Below are 18,023 nucleotides of genomic sequence, written 5' to 3'. Positions count from 1 at the left end.
ATGTTACGTTACAATTTGATGCCGTGACCAGGATATTATACACATTGCCTTTTTTTTATCAACAATATATAGATATATACTATAGGTACCTACTTGTATATTAGTCCGCGTAGTAAGCACCGTAGCCTATGGACGCTTGCAACTCCAGAGGTGTTAGAGTGTGTGTAGTGTTCCGTGTGTGACACGGTGTCATTCTGTTGCAGCGTGGTGAGCAAGGAGCGCGGGTACCTGCTGCAGACGCTGGGCGACAAGGAGGTGCACGACTGGCTCTACGCCATCAACCCGCTGCTCGCCGGGCAGATCAGGTGAGCATTTCATATTCTTATACTGTACTAGCCTTTGCCCGTGACTCCCTCGCGTTAAATAAAAAAAAAAAAGTCTGGGAAGTTGGTGGTTAGGTAGAGACAAAAAGTAGCATACCCCTTTACACCCGAGCTGATACGATCGTGACGTTCTTAGCGGGTTGTTAACATATAATTATCAATTTTAAACAAACCTCGATTTCTTCGGTGGGAAAGGGCTATGTCACTCTCCATCCCTTAAACAATGTCCACTTCAAAAATCACGCTATTCCTCGCTCCGTTTTGTCGTGAAAGACGGACAAACAAACCGACACACACATTGTTAGTATGGATTGTTTCTTGCCACTACACTTTCGACATATTTTAACTTAGTAAAACCTGTCTAAGCTAATCCTTCATCGATTTATGCTATGCCATTGGGCCATGATCGTGAACGAAACGAATCATTTATTTTTCTCAATCGCTTGCTAAATCTAAATTGATGAGAACTTGCCGTTTCATAGTCTTATCAAACTCTAGTTGTATTTAACTGGTAAATCGATGCTGAGTTAGACTATATTGTCGTTAGATGTTTTGCATGTCGATGTTTACATTGTTTTTTTTTCTCCCCATACTATATATTTTACAATAATATTTTTGAAAACCCCCTCGACGCCTGTAGACAACGTAAAAATCCTTTTAAGTTTATATTATAAAATCAGCTGAACGGTTTCTAGGGGTGAATCGGTTTTATCTTTTTTTGTTTCTTTGTGTAGAATAAGAAATAGTCTGTCCTCGTTTGTAGCATTATTTGATTTTCATCATATCATTAATAAAATTCCTAGCTGTCTTACATTGATATTTCACTAGCCTCAGACTATCTCTCATTCAAACTAATTTAAGAGCTAGCAAGCTCACGCCAGATCAATATACACGATGAAGTTATCGTGCCGCAGGTCCCGGTCGGCGCGACGCGGCGACAAGGCGGCGGCCCCCGCGCCCGCATGAGACCTCACCATGGAGTCTATCCTCGTTTATTAAGCGCATCGCCTACAGCCAGCGTACTAACGTGCATCCTTGCCATTGAAACTGCTACGACTTGGTCATTGTTTCTGGAAAAGTCGAAAGCCTGATGGCTAGTACGCACTCAGCGGCTAGCCGCGCGCAGTTACGGCAGGCCGCATAATGCGAAGTGTTTGCGGCTCCGGTTGCATTATATTCATACCCGCTATGCGTCTGGCCGCGTAGTGCGTACCTATTAGCCAGAGTCGTCAGTCACTGAACGATTTTAATGAGAACTACCTAAATGTTTTTCTAACCGATCTCTTCATACGTGTTAGCGAAATTCGCGATTCGCGGCAATGAAAGTAGTCGGTCTTTGGTTGCATTAAGATTGAAATCTGTCTCCCCCTAATGATTTTTGACGACTTTCTTTAGTAAACCTAAGGTAATAGACAATTTTATCGGCAGAATAAAAATAGCGATTGCAGAAGAAACTTCTCTTGGATAAAGTTTTAAAATCAGTTGATTAAATTGAAAAAGATATCAAGTTTGTAACGGGGAGTAAAAGTAATTACTGTCTTCCTCAAATGATAATACATGTAACATGCTGTAATTCGTAGTCACTATTCAAACCAGATTTACATCAAAATTAAAAGGTACTTAATATGAAAATTCTGGCTGGTTTGGTAGTTGGTCATGGATATTATATAACAAATAACAATCCACAAGGCCTAAATGTGAGGAATTTTACGAAAGGTAGCTAAGAAGAGTGGTCCACAGATTCATCTTATTTGAGATTTTAATACATTACTTTCAAAGAATTTTGGGACCACAGCAATGAATTATTATTTTAAACTATAGTAAGTTCAGACTCGATCAATTATTTTAGCATATCCCCAATTTATTAACAGTATTATAAAACAAATGCATTTAATGCTATATACGATTTATACGTAATACTTTTATATATGTTGATTAGTACGTTACAAGCAGACGAGAGTTAGAGGCGGGACCAAGCCGGCACTAGGGAAGGGTAACTGAAAATGACGAATTTGAACAAGCAGGAACAATAATTGTACAAGACTCTTTTGAGCTGTTTCAAATATAAAAGGATGCACGTTATATTATATTACGTTATTTATTATACGTTAGTTATCTGGTCTTTGTAAGTTTTGAGAACTGTGTAATGCAATAATGTATTCCAAGTATTTCTATCTCGGCCATAGTGAATGTTTACTAGTACTAGATATTGTTAGTGAGAGTATGAATGTGGTCAGTATACAACAACAAACTTAGCAAATTTTAAACTGTATCTGTTCAATACGAATAAACAATACTGTTTAAGTTTGTTGCCGTATTACTTAGTTGGGAGCTTATATCTTAGCTCTATCGCTAAGCTATATATTAATATCATATGCTACAGATCACTCCACAATGTACTTAGTTCGTGGTAAATTGTATACAAATACCACCAGCAATACTAAGATTTTTTACATTTTAAACTTTTGTCTTGTAGTCGAAAACGCCGACTAATATGCAACTGTTGCATACCTAGTTTTATACATCGCAGGATATTTCTATAAATTGTTTACATGGTTTGTAATTCAAAGAGCAAAGTCTTAATTAGCCGAACACGCCTAGGCGTTTTAAGTTATTTTGACGGTTGTATATTGCGATGTGCAAAACTATGCTACATTTATTATTAAATACCGTTTACTATTTCTTTCTTTCGATTATATAAGCTAAATGAATTGCGCACAAACGTACGCCGGCGATGTCAGATAGACTCCATTTTGTAACAAACCCACGGCGAGATATATGAATTTAAATGGATGTATTGTGAAAAGAAATTACTGAAAATACCTATATAGATTTTCTTCAAATGTTGGATACATTATTTATGTAATTTACCTTGTATATACGTATGACCCGAACGGTAGAATAAATATATTTTGAGGCTCAAATAGCCAATTCGAAGTGGCGGTGTCCGTATGACGTCATACGTAACGTTTCGTTTCACGTTTAGAATTGATTGTAAATACATAATAATAATTATAACATTGTAGTTATATGTAGAATACGCGTTCCAAAAAATTATACATCATTTAACACTACTTATTTGGTAGATTGTTTATTTGTATTTTCTGTTATACCTTGAATTTTGTTAGGTTCCTATAGTGATATAGGTATGTTCGAATGGATTGTATAAAGTAGGCTAATGTTTACGACAAGAGATGTCGCCGCTGGCGCGTGTCACAACCATTCCGACCGGTTCTAGTCATCGTGCTCTCTGTGTAGTACATGTATGTGATAGAGTAGCTACATAGCGACACTGTGCTACCCTCCAGACCTGGAACTGTTCTGTCAGTCCTCGGCGCCGTGATACCCGAACCTTATGTAATTCAGATAACCCTCACGGCGCCGAAAATTGACTTGAAAGATTCAAGTAATAATATTTGTCAGTCACAATGTTAGATAGTAAGTAAAGTTGTTCTGTTCCGTGAATGTCGTACACTCAGCGTGATACATATACTATACTCACGTCACTCGACCGCTCCATAGTTCACACTAATATTTATACAGGAAACATAGCGTAGTTACTAGTTAGTATCGATGTGACGGTAGTTTTATATGGATGATATTTCTTTGAATAACTTTTTGGATGTACCTATCAGTCCGAGCAATGCTTACTCTCGTTACCGCTTCGATAAATGTTGATATATCTAATATTGTCACTATACTATCGCTTCTAGGTGACCGTTTTATATTTCCATTAACTCCATCTTGAAAAAGTAAGCTTTTGTGACGTTTAGTCGTTGTAAATATTTCCTAGTTGATTTGACCTGCCTGAGTTGCGTCGAGCCCCGGCGTAGCGGCTCGGCGGCCCTAGAGAATATCCCGATAATAATTTAGCATAGACTATTATAGGTTAAGATCAAAAAAGTATTATCCAAGTCTAGACATGCTGTGTGTTATATTTCTTAAAATTATTGTCGTCGAGATTATCTTTCATTAATTTGGGAATTTTGTTTGAATGACATCAGGATATCTGTTTTTTATCTATATGACTATGTGCTTACCACTGATAAAGATATATATTATGGACAGCGATTGATTGGTATATGTTTAGTATGTTGTTTATTATCTCGACGCCGCAACGAAGGGAGATCTCGCGTCGCGCGACGCTATATTATCGTTTACATACCTTTACTTTCTAGTCATTTTTATATAACATTCCAAAGTTTGTATCTATTTACTTTCTCAAACTAGTGTTGTATTTTGCATAGCAAAATGATGTTAACGTAGAGACATAGCAGGAGCACGGGTGTGTTTTGTGGGTGCAACTGTTGAAGTATTTTTTTGGATATTTCTTTTGCGGAGCTTACGTTAAGTTATTTCGTTATATTTTTGTAATTCGAATAAAGGTCTTTTTAAATTAGAGATAACAGCTGACGCTGGATTATATATATTTTTATAGAGTATACTCTTTAAGCTATACTGCTATTTTTATAGGGTAGAGTTGTTTAGTTGGTTGCGTTCGTTCGGTTGGTCTGTTCGGTTGAGGCGCTGCTGATCGGGCGCCCAAGTGATTACGATAGTGATTGTTGATTGTTGGCCGAGAATGATATTAAAAATTATATATTATATATAATTTATAAATTTCATTCAATTTATGAAAATAAGAACAATGTAATGATTGGTAATATTACTCATTGCTCTAAATGTACTATCAAAATATATTATACACAGTGTTAAAGGTCATAAATAAAATGCTTTGAAAATTTCCAAACCATTGTTTTCCTTTCTTACCCTCCCCTTTCAGATACTAACCCTCTGCCGCTGACGTGACGTTTGTTAGACACCTATGCATTGCAAAGTCGCCATTACGATGATGATTAATAATTCACAGGACACGTGTCACGTCAGTGGCTGTGGGTTAAGTTAATGCTGAACGACTTCATAATAACAATACTAAACGAGTCGCAACTTCAATAAATCATTGATTTATTAGTGATAACTACATACACAAGTACAAAAGTAACAATAAAAGAAATGAAAACATAAGTTACACACGAAATGGTACCGTCAAACTCCGATTTATTTATGAAGGACAAGAAAACTGTATACCTCAGAATATTATTGTTATTTGTGTTTTAATATTAAGAGTAAGTTTTCGTAAAATGGACTTATGTATGTATTTATTTATGTATGTTTAACCAGAATTTTAAGCATTCAAAAATATTAATACGGTACCTATGCGACAGTCCCGGTATATATAAAAAGGTAAAGTAACGAAAAAACAACAGTATATGCGTTTACTTATTTTCGTTTATTTCATCAACGGATTATTACACGTCAGTATACAAAAAGAATACTTTAGAGACAATATACATTTTATAAATAACAATATTTATGTACATTACATTGATTTTCTTGTAAATAATTTTAATGGTAATGGTATTACGAAATTTCGGCGGAATATATACTATACACATAGCACTTATATATGGTGTAAACCTAATAATTATTAATTATATTAAAGCGCTTTTTTACTCTATTAAATCGAACATTCGAAGAACGCGTTTTGACAATCTTCGTATACTTTCTTCGCGTGAAAGAACGAGACGAAATCAATTGATTAGGCCTGATTTAGACGGCGTGCGAACTCGCATGCAGTTGCAGGCTGTTGAGGTTACGTACAATTTTGCCATCAAATACCGCAACGTAATAAAACTCGTATGCGAGTTCTCTTACCTTCTAAATGGCCCTTATTCTCAACATTTTTGTGAAACCGAGTTAGAAATATGATTCGTATTCAAGAACCGAAAGAAGGCGTCTCTAAATAAACTATTATATTCAGAATATGACACTATATACTGTAAATGGTGCAGAGAACCCCAAATACCGAATTCGCCAACTTTAGATAATTCACGTACCTAACTGGGTAAACCCATGGGCCCTACACTGACTTTTTATACAAAAGATCCAGTAAGAACATTAACTGAAATGTAACATTATAGAGGAGGAGGTACTTAGGAATAAAATCTAGCGTGTTTCATTAACTAAAGAGAAGTTAAAGAACTAAAGTTAAAGACGTTACAAAATTTGAAATAGAACTAATATAATCTCCTATCTACCGCACATTTCAGTATAAGAGGAGTTATTTGTGTATCGACACCGATACAGGCTCCCGAAGATGCTAAGGCCCTGGTTTCTCTGAGCACCCGCGGCCGCCGACGTTCCAATGTTTTGTTCGGAAATGTGTGAGGGCGGGTTCTCTGAAACGTCGCCGGCGGCGGCGGGTGGGTCGACGGGCGAAGGTCCCACGCCGCAGGCGTGTATATCTGTATTCGTTTGATAGAATAGCAACGGACGGCGTCTTGATATTGAAAATACAGATATATTGAGCGTAAATATTATATGCGGGTGGCATTGTAGGTAAACTCCACTAAACGCGCGTCAGTAGGCGGACGCACTTACTTAATTTTCAATGGATTTTATTATTCTGTAAAATAAAGGTGACAGCTGGTAACTACAGTTGCCAAAACATGTGAGTGGACCCTGTAACCTTACTCAGCTCAAACTAAAGGTAAATAGAAACTTAGTTGATATTAAATAAAAAAATATAATAAAATAAAATAATGAATATTTTTCTATAAAAACTATTGGCTACGTGCATAGCACAGTTGATAGATACCTATCATGGACAGTCAAGTGTAAAAATATGGGTGCGTACAACTTATCAAAAATATGTCCCATAGCACTTTATATCGGCGGAATAAGGTCTCGGTACATATTTTTGAGCGGATAAAATCGATACGTATTTTTGCACTTGACTGGACAATGAAAGTTCGGGTCGCACAAAATCAAAAATATTGATTGCTATGACGCGTGCATCACTACTCATTAAATTTTTATGTATCCCCGTATTTTGCACGAAGCAATGATTTATAATCCTCGAGTTCAGTACAAGTCATGATTGCACTTTCAACATCATATGATATCTTACATTTACCACGATGTCTGACTGTAAAAACGCGACCATTTTAGGCCCATTAGTGAATACCATTTGACTGCTACAGTCCGTGTGCATTCCGTCAAAATACACAACGACTCGTCTTAATGATAGGCGTAGCTTCCAAAGGGTAACCAAGGCGACTTTGCATTGGTGCACCATTCACCAAGGGCTCGTTCAAGATTCCTAAAAGTACTGAGATCACCCTCCTAACCTCACGAGAACGGGTTCAGATTCTTATCATAGTCATCATCCTCCCCAAACGGGTTAGTTGGGTCATTCACCTCATCATCAGCAAATGGGTTTTTCGTATCATCATACGCTTCTTCGAATGGGTTTTTGTTGGCTCCGTTGCTGATAGCTGACGATATTTTAGGGGATTGTCCTTGACTTTTCGGTTCTTTTCTGTTGGTCGCAGGTGAGGCTAGGGGGGAGGTTTTGGTGGGGTTGTGTACTCTGGGCTCCAGGCGGGAGATGTTGGCTTCGAGGCTGGAGCTGTACTGCTGTTGTTCGATGAGACGCATGCGGCCTTCTGGTACGGGAATCACGGAGGTGCCTTTCGGTGCTACTTGCTTGGTGGCGTTTGACACGAATACTGGAATAATAATACGAAGTTTTAGTACCTACCTCAGACAACGAAGAACAAAATATATATATATTTTTTAATTGGTATTGGTATACAAAATGAATATAGTGTTACCATTGTAATTTAAAAACGTACATTTGTTTGGTGCATTATTAAATACAAGGGCAAAGTGTGATAAAATTATACAATTTTACATGATCATATAATTTTAAATGTATAACGACACCTACTCTTATAAACACCTTTCTTTACGAAAATGATTTTAAAGTAATAAAAAAATTTTTCCGAGGAAATTAATTCATATATTTTTGACAAACATAAAATGTAGATATTTTTTGTCCCTAAACATCGTTTTGACATGTTTCTTAGAAAAATAAAGTAGAGAGAGAAAGATAACTTAAAGGCCGATAGTAGGTAAGTATGAAAGTTCTCACACAGAATTTTGTAAACTAGTGACAGACGGGTTTGTATTTGTATAACCAACAGGAACAGATCTATAACGCAGGTGCGCTAACCTTGCTCATATCCCTTATGTAGCCTCTGTTTCGGGGCCAAAGCTCGCGGCGCCGTGAGGCCATCGGTCGCTGCGACAGAGACTGCTGAGCGTTAGTGATGACAGTCCGTTTGTTGACCACTAACCTTGCTTGCTCTGTCCCTCCTGCAGCCGCAGCTTGGCCTCCGCGCCCGGGCCGTAGTTAGCGGGGGCGGGGGCGGGGGCGGGGGCGGGGGCGGCGGGCCCGGCTCGAGGCCCCGCGGGCGCCTGCGCGGGCGCCGCGGGCTCCTGCGCGTCGGTTATCACGGTCAGCTTGTTGAACAAGCCGCGACCGTAGTACTCGGAGACGACTGCGTAGCTGTAATAGTACATTTGATTCTTTTAACACTGTCATCGTCGTATTTAGAAAATAATAAATAAAAATGTTGCTTTACTTTAATTCACATATTTATTTCCTATGGTAATTAACAAAATAATCTACACTGCAAAATGTTTCTTAAGTATAAAAATGGATTATCGAAAGTATGTCGTATTTTGAATATTGCGCTTTACAAATAATATCTGAAACCGTCCTCTCACTTCATAGGTTGTTGCAAAAATTAACCGAAAACACTAATCGCAAATCCATAAAATATAATCGTAAATTACAATTTAGATTATTTTACTGGAGTAGTAATGTTTACAGATATTTTCCATTGAGATTAAATAATTTGAATCTGTGTTTAAACTTGTACGTCCTTGAATACATAGGAATATATTGTAAAATCTTCTAAATATATAAAAGAAGAAGCTGACTGACTGACTGACATATCAACGCACAGCCGAAAACGCTGGTCCAAGAGATTTCAAATTTAGCACGTAGGTTCCTTATATAGTGTAATAATAATAATAATAACCCCGCGGGGGCAGCTTGTGGCGAGCTGACGGTGAGTGGCGACACCGCGGACCCCTATTCCAGAGGGCACTTCCATCTAGCCCTCGCCTCTGCGCTTGCCTTAACCGGCCGGCCAGAGTGGATTCGCAAGAGCGGGACCTATGCTCCAGGTTGGAAGTGTAAAATGTCATAACGCCGGCGGCCTGCTGAACGGATCACCGGGATCTGGCTACCGCAGTCTCACCTCTCGACAACCTCTTAGCCTCTCTTCAAGTGTTGCTCTGTTGTCGCACCGTGCGTGCGGCCGTTTTGCAGGGCCCACTCAATGAGTTGGCGAGTCACCGCCTGTCTTTTACAATCTTGAGACTAGTTGTCATGGCAGGTGTCCGATAGTCTCCCCCCATAGACCATTATCCAGTCAATCCAACTTGCACAACAATAGCCTATGACCTTAGTTCCCATCGCAACACAAAAGTGCTGCACTGAAATAGTCTTTACACCTGGCGGGGACCATCTCCGGATGTATCATATTGTGCGCTCGGGGATGGTATCCGCCACGTGTATCCCTTGCCTTTAGATTAAAGTGTCTAAAAGGGCCTCTGTGCTGTTGGCTTCGGCCCCACACATGCCTCCCAAAAGTCCGGGACCCCATGGTCCCGAGATATGGTAAGACATACAAATAATAATAATAATAAAATACTTTATTGCACACTACAGAAGAAAAGAAACATAATTCAGAACAGATACAACGTGGTAGGTAACAACAGGCGGTCTTATCGCTAAAACAGCGGTCTCTTACAGACAACCTTCAGATAGTCGAGTGGCGATCGGAATAAAATTTACGGGTGGTGCAAAAAAGAATAACAGAAGGCTAGTACCTAAATGTACAATATAATAAAATACATATACTACAAATATAAAAACTATGATAGACTACATATACTAATAAATACAACAATATATGAGATATAACTATGGAGACCATTTCAACGACATGAAATTTCTTGGATAACAGAAAGTTTATGAAGTAGACAAATAATGATCCTTCAACATTTTTTTAAAAATGGGTAATGAAGTTGCACGTCTAATATTAATGGGCAGATTATTCCACAGTCGAACCGCACGAAAACTGAAAGAGTTGTTGTAGAATTTTGAAGTGGAAGGAGGTGGGACAAGCAGCAGATTTTGCGCACATCTAAGGGAAGAAAGAAACTTAAAACGGGATTTGAGATAACAAGGAGTATTAGGGTGAAACAAGGTGGCATACAAGAGAGAAAGAATATGAGTATTGCGTCGGAGACGAATAGGTAACCACTTGAGCTGTGCTCGAAAACTAGAAATGTGGTCAAATTTGCGCAACCCAAATATAAATCGAATGCAAACGTTTTGGAGTCGTTCAAGTTTGTTCAACTGCTCTTCGGTGATATCTACATAGCAAGTGTCAGCGTAGTCCAAGATGGGCAGAAGGAGAGACTGGGCAAGCGCAATTTTAGTAGTCAAAGGCAGAAAGTTACGGACTCGACGTAAAGAACCAACAGTAGCAAAAATCCTTCTGCTCACCTCGCTGATCTGCGGAATCCAGGATAGAGTACGATCAATAATTACGCCCAAATTTTTAACCTGATTTGAAAAGGGAATCGATACTCCATCGAACAAAACACCAGGGAGGTTTTCAAAATCAACTCTTGCTATGGTTCTTGGGCTGCCAATTATAATGACTTGAGTTTTAGATGGGTTAACCTTCAAACCATAGCAAGAGCTCCATTTCGATATACGTTCCAAATCAGCGTTAGTGGAATGAATAAGATGAGGTAAATCGTCTGGCAGGCCTTGGGAGTAAATTTGAAGGTCGTCGGCATAGAGGTGATAAGAAGAAAGAAGATTGGAAGTAATAGAATTTATAAAAATTGAAAATAGTAAAGGAGACAGAACGCCTCCTTGCGGGACGCCAGCAAGCGTACTGCACCAAGATGAAGAGGGAGAGTTATCTACTTTAACCCGTTGCCGTCGACCAACCAAGTAGCTACGAAACCACTCAATAGTTGACGTAGAAACGTTTAGTGACCGTAAGATACCCAGCAGGATATCGAAGTCAACGGTGTTGAAAGCGTTGCTAAAATCAAGCAACGTCAGCACCGTTAACCTGCGGTTATCCATGCCAGATCGGATATCGTCGGTAATCTTAACTAGGGCGGTGGTCGTGCTGTGCCCGGAACGAAACCCTGACTGGAAAGGATTTAGGAGAGAGTTCCTATTAAGGAATGAAGTCAATTGCAGCTGCACAAGGCGCTCTAAAACTTTAGAGAGGAAAGGGAGAATGGAGATAGGCCTGAAATCAGAGAAGGACGATGGATTGGACTTTTTGGGAATGGGAGTAATATTCGCGTCCTTCCAGGAATTAGGGAACCGTTGTGAAAAAATTGAGTCATTAAAGATGTTGGTAATAATGGGAAGAAGGAGGTCAAGTAGAGGAAGTATCATATTCCGGCCCACACAGTCGACGCCAGTAGCACTCGAGGTAATAGACAGGATGCTCTTTTCGACGTCACTTTCAGAGAATTGTGAAACAGAAAAGGGAAGAAAATCAGGAATAGGCAAGGAAGAAAGGTAACTGAGAGTTGCAGACTTCATTGGACCGTCAAAGACAGTGGAAGATGAGAAATGTAGGTTTAGATTATCTAAGTTAAGGTCGTTGGGTAAGGGACAATTAACAGATTTACCGACACCAAAAGCCTTTAGACATTTCCATATTTTGGCTGGTTGACCATCTACCACCGACTTATGTATATGGCGACGCTGAGCATCACGACAAACGGTACTGCAATGATTCCTCAATTGGAGATATCTTGACTTGTTCCTGTCAGAAGCGTTCAGTCTAAACTTGGATTTCGCCCGATTCTTTTTATCGATCAACGCCCTGATTTCGTCAGTCAGCCAGGGAGCAGGAAGATGCCTTAATTTGATTGGGCGAATGGGAGCATGGACGTCGTAAAGCTGGGTCAGCAGGGAATTGAAGAGCGCAACTTTCTCGTCCACGGTGCTGGCGTCAGTAATCACACTCCAATCCGTATTTAAGGCATCCTCGCGAAGTGCCTCGACCTTAATCCTTTTAAAATTGCGTTGCATAATAATTTTGGGTTTGGCTTTGGGGGACGAATTTTATACGACAGACAAAGTAAATCATGATATGAGAAAGCGTCAGCAGAGTGTTGACTATATTTCCCAACTAACGAAGGAGAGGAGACCATGGTGATATCTAGAAGAGAGGGGGCACAATTAGGAAAGTGATGAGTCGCACCAGAAGGTAAAATAGATAGATTACATGCATCGGCCAAGGACATAAGAGACTTAGATCGGAAATCGTTTTTGAGGAGACAGGTGTTAAAATCACCCATAATTATGTGATGATTATAGGAGGGCATAAGGTCTTCAAGTACCTTTTCGAAAGAAGAAAAATAGTCAATATGAATAGAAGGAGAATAAAAAACTCCGAGAAGAACCTTAGAGTTTGAAATATTTAGCTCAAGGAAGAGGTACTCGGCAGCATTGGAAGAAGAAACAGACGAACAAACGATAGAGTAGGCAATATGAGATCGAAGATAAATAGCGACACCACCTCCTCCACGGCCTGTCCGATCATTGCGAAGCAAGTGAAATCCTGGTAGAGAATAAGAGGTCGAAGGGAGGCATGGTTTAAACCAAGATTCTGAAATAAGGACAGCGTGGATTTCAGATAAGTCGAAGGAAGTTAAAAGGTCATTATAATGGGCTGGGATACTCTGTGCATTAATATGTATAATGTTAAAGTTTTTTGGGACATCTTCAAGTTGTCTAATAAGAACATCACGAAGAGAAGGAGGGAGACTGTAGAAGCTTTCATCGTTGTTGCTTGATGTACAAGACGAAAAATGTGCAAAAGAGCCATCACTAGAAAAACTACTATCCAAGGTCATAAATAAATAAAAATATGATAGATATATATAAATATGTATGTATGTATATAAAATAAAATAAAAAGATGTGTTGGTAAATACCAACTACGCCAATCTACTATCCACCAGCAGTTAATTGTAAAGATAACTCATAAACAAAAAAAAAGATAATTACATGTTTACAGAGTTTGCATTTACACCAAAGAATGTTTACACCCTAAGATATAAAACAGAAAACTAAGTGTCAAAACAATTGAATTTAAAACGCGTGCGTGACTCACAATAACAAAAAGAAATTTGCGTATAACGAAACGTAACAGACGTAAAATGGTAAAAATAGACTGACAAAATTAAAAAGTTATAGGGTGTTGACAGCTGTCATGTCACTCACGTCACAATGTATTAAATAAGAGAACAACCCACTAAAGTTACATAAAATAAAAGATAAGTTAAGCAAATACAAAGTGGGTAGCAAGAGCAAGATATGTATGGACTATTATACTACTAAATTGAGAAGGCAAAGTATAAAGAACACAACGATAGTCCTACAAAGATCTGGTTCAAGAAAACGCGTCTAAATTAAAACTTCTTTGGGGCCTTCCTGGACCTTCTAGACTGCTCCTGGGTCGCACCGGATCCCGAAGGTGGAGGTCCCACAGTACGGCCTGCGTCAGCCGCTGGGAACATTTCGACTTCGGCCACGGATGTCACGCAGTGGCGTTTGTCTGCCGCATCAAGCACGTACACGTTCCCATCGCGGGTCCAGCACCGCCGGACACCAAGACGCTCCCGAGCAGCCATGAAGACCTCATGCCGAGGCTTAGTGAGGAACTCTGACAGAGTTACCCCGGAACCCTTGAAGCATTTCTTCTCAAACCAAACAGAGTTTCGCACTGCCAAATCACTGAATTTAACCAGAATGCATCTATTAATATTTTTGCGAGGCTGGCCTAACCGATGACACCGCTTCACATCATTTGCTGTAAGCTTATCCTCGAGGTGCGCATTTAGAACTTCAACTAGGCTCGCAGTTGATTCCTCCTCGGCCTCGGGTACACCATGCAGCAGGAGCATTTTTCGCCTAGAGCGCATCTCCTGCTGGTCCATCTGCGCACTCAGGAGCTGGATTTGATTTTGCATGGTTTCTAAGGTCAACTTGACAAATAATTTAAATGAGTGGAATTCAGCTGACAGCGAAGCAACTGTGGGGTTGCTCGGGGCCGCCTTCTCAATCTGTTCCTCGAAACCAGCCATCCGTGTATTGAAGTTTTCAGTCATCTGGGCCATAGATTGCTTCAGAGAATCCATTTTGACAGCACTTAGAGGTTAAGTTTGTGAAAGTGAGAGAAAAATATTGTTTTAGTGAATAGAAATTGTGACAAACTGCTGGTAGGTAAAATTATCTAAATATTCATATGTTTATGTAAAATTTAGTCCAAAAATATAAGTTAATTATTAAAATCAATAAATAGATCAGCTGAGATGATGTTGTCACTTTTTATTCACCTACCCGAAAAAAGATACTCGTGTAGAGGAGCACTAAGAAAGGATTTTCCAAAATTCACCTCTTAAGGAGGTCAAATGGGGGTTCAAAGTTTGTATGGGGAAACAAGATTAGTTTGACTATTTTATTCGAAACTTCACAGGAAGATTCCTTAAGACATATGACTGAATACGTGTTTCAGGTTTTTTGAAAATTTAACCCCTAAAAGGGTGAAAAGGGGGTGATAAAGTAAAAAAATCAATATGGGTATCGTTATAATGGTTTATCGGGTCGCTGATCACGATAAATACAACGTTTTTAAAATCTAACGAGGCGGAAGTGAAATACCTTCTCCCCTGTTGTGGTGCAGTGGGGTTTAAATATTAAAAAAATATATAAAAGAAGATATTGACTGACTGACTGACATATCAACACACAGCCGAAACCGCTGGTTCTAGAGATTTCAAATTTGGCACGTAGGTTCCTTATATAGTGTAGAGGAGCACTAAGAAAGGATTTTCCAAAATTCACCTCCTAAGGGGGTCAAATGGGGATTCAAAGTTTGTATGGGAAACAAGATTAGTTTGACTATTTTATTCGAAACTTCACAGGAAGATTCCTTAAGACATATGACTGAATACGTGTTTCAGGTTTTTTGAAAATTTAACCCCTAAAAGGGTGAAAAGGGGGTGATAAAGTCAAAAAATCAATATGGGTATCGTTTTTATGGTTTATCGGGTCGCTGATCACGATAAATACAACGTTTTTAAAATCTAACGAGGCGTTCACCTCCTAGTTTTCAAAGTTCACCTCCTAGCATGATAATTTGACAGGGGCAAGGACAGGGACAGGGCCAGGGACAGGGACAGGGACAGGGACAGGGACAGGGACAGGGACAGGGACAGGGACGGGATAGAGTTAGGGATAGGGATAGGGATTGGGATTGGGGGTAGGGATAGGGATAGGGATAGATATAGGGATCGGGATCGGGATCGGGATAGGGATAGGGAAAGGGATAGGGAGAGGGATAGGGATAGGGATAGGGATACGGATACGGATACGGATACGGATAGGGATAGGGATAGAAATAGGGATAAAAATAGGGGACGGGGACGGGGATAGGGATAGGGGAGGGACGGGGACAGGGACGGGGACGGGGACGGGGACAAAGATAGAGATAGGGACAAGAAAGATAGGGATAGAGAGAGGGATAAGAATATGGATTCGGGTCGGAATAATCGGTCGGCAATCGATATCTAGGCAGTGTAAAATGCAGGTGGCTCAGTGGGAAGGGATTAGTAAGTAGGCATCGGCGAGTATCCTGCATCCGTAATAACTATTACATTCAATGTGCTGTAAGAAGATCGTTGTTTTGCTTGCCTTTTATATGTTTACGTTTGCAATAAGTATAAGCAAAATGGAAAAAAATGTATGCGATATTGCAAGGAAGTACTTTTTACCCTACCAACCATAGCGTCGAGATACTGGCTATGTGGGTTGTATGAAGTTTCCCCAGTATAAATATTTATATAGGTAAAATACATACATATTCGTACCTACTACCTACGCTGTGGTCGCTGTGTAACAATTCTACAATCATTGCACGAATTTCTTTAAAAACAATAGTAATATGTGTAAGGTACAGTCAGCCAAAACCGGACCGTACAGCAAATAGATCAGTTACAATGGCCCCCCAGTCGCGAATTGCCCCGCTTTACCTTAATCGAAATAATCGCGGACAGATGTACCTACAAAGAAACCTACGGATTCAAATGAAAATCTTATTTTTTGTAAACGTTTCAATAAGAATATTTTTATTACGCGGGCGAAGCCGCGGGTAAAAGCTAGTATAACATAAATCAAAACATTATTTCGTAAAAAAACAACGGTATATTTATAGTCACTATAAATGGAGACACTACATAATCCGCAACTTATCCAATGCAGCAAATTGCATCATTAAAATTATTAAATACCGTGACATATGGTACACTTAAATCTTTCAATTGTATTGTCATTATTATGAGAAATAATTCTTAAAATAAAACCTACCAGTTTTCATCCACGGCATTAGACCGGCACCACGAAAATGGCGGTATACGAGAAATCATCACAAATAACACTAAAATTAATAAAATATGAAAGCCACCACCGATATCAACGACGATAATTATAATAATGGCCCAAACGGCTCAGATAACTATAATATAATACACACGTAATCAGCCCCACAATCTTTACAAGCTCGTATCTGATTGCCAAACTGACATGAAACTCAACCACCTTGCGACGGAGTAAGGTTTGAATTGCGAGAAAAGTTAGCGTGTGAAGTTACTTATAAGACAATAAATAATACACGCGGTTTAATCGCTTAGTGGGACTTATGCAGACGGATTATCCGAAAAAGTACTTTACGATTATAAATATAGAATAGCGACTTCTTGAAATACGTAATCGGGTTCATTAAGAAAATATTGTGACATAAAAGTAGTATTTTGTTACTGTTGTTATTGGTGAAAATAATCTTATTGTGATTACTTTTAGTGTCGGAGTATCCCGTATCGTGTTTATAAAAGGAAATGCAGTTTCAATTTAATTTGCGATAAGACGAACGAACGAATCGGATAAAATGCATACTGTGGGAAATTAATTCCATAATATTAAAGGAGTCTGCGAGAATGAGATACAACTACAAAGGCAAAATATAGAAATGGTTTACCGTAGGAGTCATCACATAGTTTCTTCAGGGGTTCAATTTTTGAAAATATTGACAAAGAATAATCAAATGGAAACCGACAGAGACACCCGACTTCCTTTGAATGAATTCCTCTGAATCATCTTATATCGGATAAGACTCAAAATCGAGTCAACAGACTTAGTATGTGAGATCACATATCAGCTGTGACAACATATTACAATGGGTTGTTTGAATTATCGGTAACCATTGTTCTACTCGTTTTGAGGGCAGTGAGCAGTGACAATCTTGATTTAGTTACATTACCTACTCGCGTATTTCGCGTCATATTTATATGCTTCAGAAATTAGAAATACATATTTAATTTACCCCCCTTATTCTTAAAGTTCGTTTGTCCCTTTCCGATGTATTGGTGTGAAAGGGACAAAACGAAGTTTATCGGCTTGATAGCTTTAGTGTACCTACGTTTATGAATAAGGGGGTTATTGTTTAAACTGTGTAGGTACAGAAGTAACACTAGGTACATTTTTGAAGAGTATGAATAGTTTTACCCTTTTCGGGCATATCAGTTAAAATGTCTGAAAAACAACAAGTTATTAACGATTTTTATTGTATCGTGAGCATTTTTAGAATTTGGGACCCCCCAATTAGCGAAAGTCGT

At 39.0% G+C, this 18,023-nt stretch overlaps 2 protein-coding genes across 14 annotated transcripts in view; one reads left to right on the top strand and one right to left on the bottom strand.

Annotated features, from left to right (window-relative positions):
* The window catches only part of LOC125231271 (kinesin-like protein unc-104), a 172,451-nt gene extending 167,378 nt beyond the window's left edge, over positions 1-5,073 (top strand). For 9 of the 12 annotated variants that reach the window (XM_048136710.1, XM_048136702.1, XM_048136704.1 and 6 more), the window contains 2 exons: positions 204-305; positions 1,224-5,073. In XM_048136710.1, the coding sequence (XP_047992667.1) occupies positions 204-305; positions 1,224-1,368 (247 nt within the window). In that variant the 3' untranslated portion in view covers positions 1,369-5,073. The remainder of the gene's footprint in view (positions 1-203; positions 306-1,223) is intronic. The other 3 variants (XM_048136709.1, XM_048136708.1, XM_048136706.1) reach the window with 1 other exon arrangement.
* Positions 5,074-5,594: 521 nt separating this feature from the next.
* The window catches only part of LOC125230939 (vacuolar protein sorting-associated protein 11 homolog), a 48,859-nt gene continuing 36,430 nt past the window's right edge, over positions 5,595-18,023 (bottom strand). For both annotated transcript variants that reach the window (XM_048136236.1, XM_048136237.1), the window contains 2 exons: positions 8,525-8,736; positions 5,595-7,894 (listed from right to left, as the gene is read on the bottom strand). In XM_048136236.1, the coding sequence (XP_047992193.1) occupies positions 7,515-7,894; positions 8,525-8,736 (592 nt within the window). In that variant the 3' untranslated portion in view covers positions 5,595-7,514. The remainder of the gene's footprint in view (positions 7,895-8,524; positions 8,737-18,023) is intronic.

The sequence above is a fragment of the Leguminivora glycinivorella genome, chromosome 11, assembly GCF_023078275.1.
Source record: "Leguminivora glycinivorella isolate SPB_JAAS2020 chromosome 11, LegGlyc_1.1, whole genome shotgun sequence".
Classification (NCBI taxonomy): domain Eukaryota; kingdom Metazoa; phylum Arthropoda; class Insecta; order Lepidoptera; family Tortricidae; genus Leguminivora; species Leguminivora glycinivorella.
The sequence above is the reverse complement of the archived record's forward strand: the minus strand, read 5'-3'. Positions and strand labels throughout refer to the sequence as shown.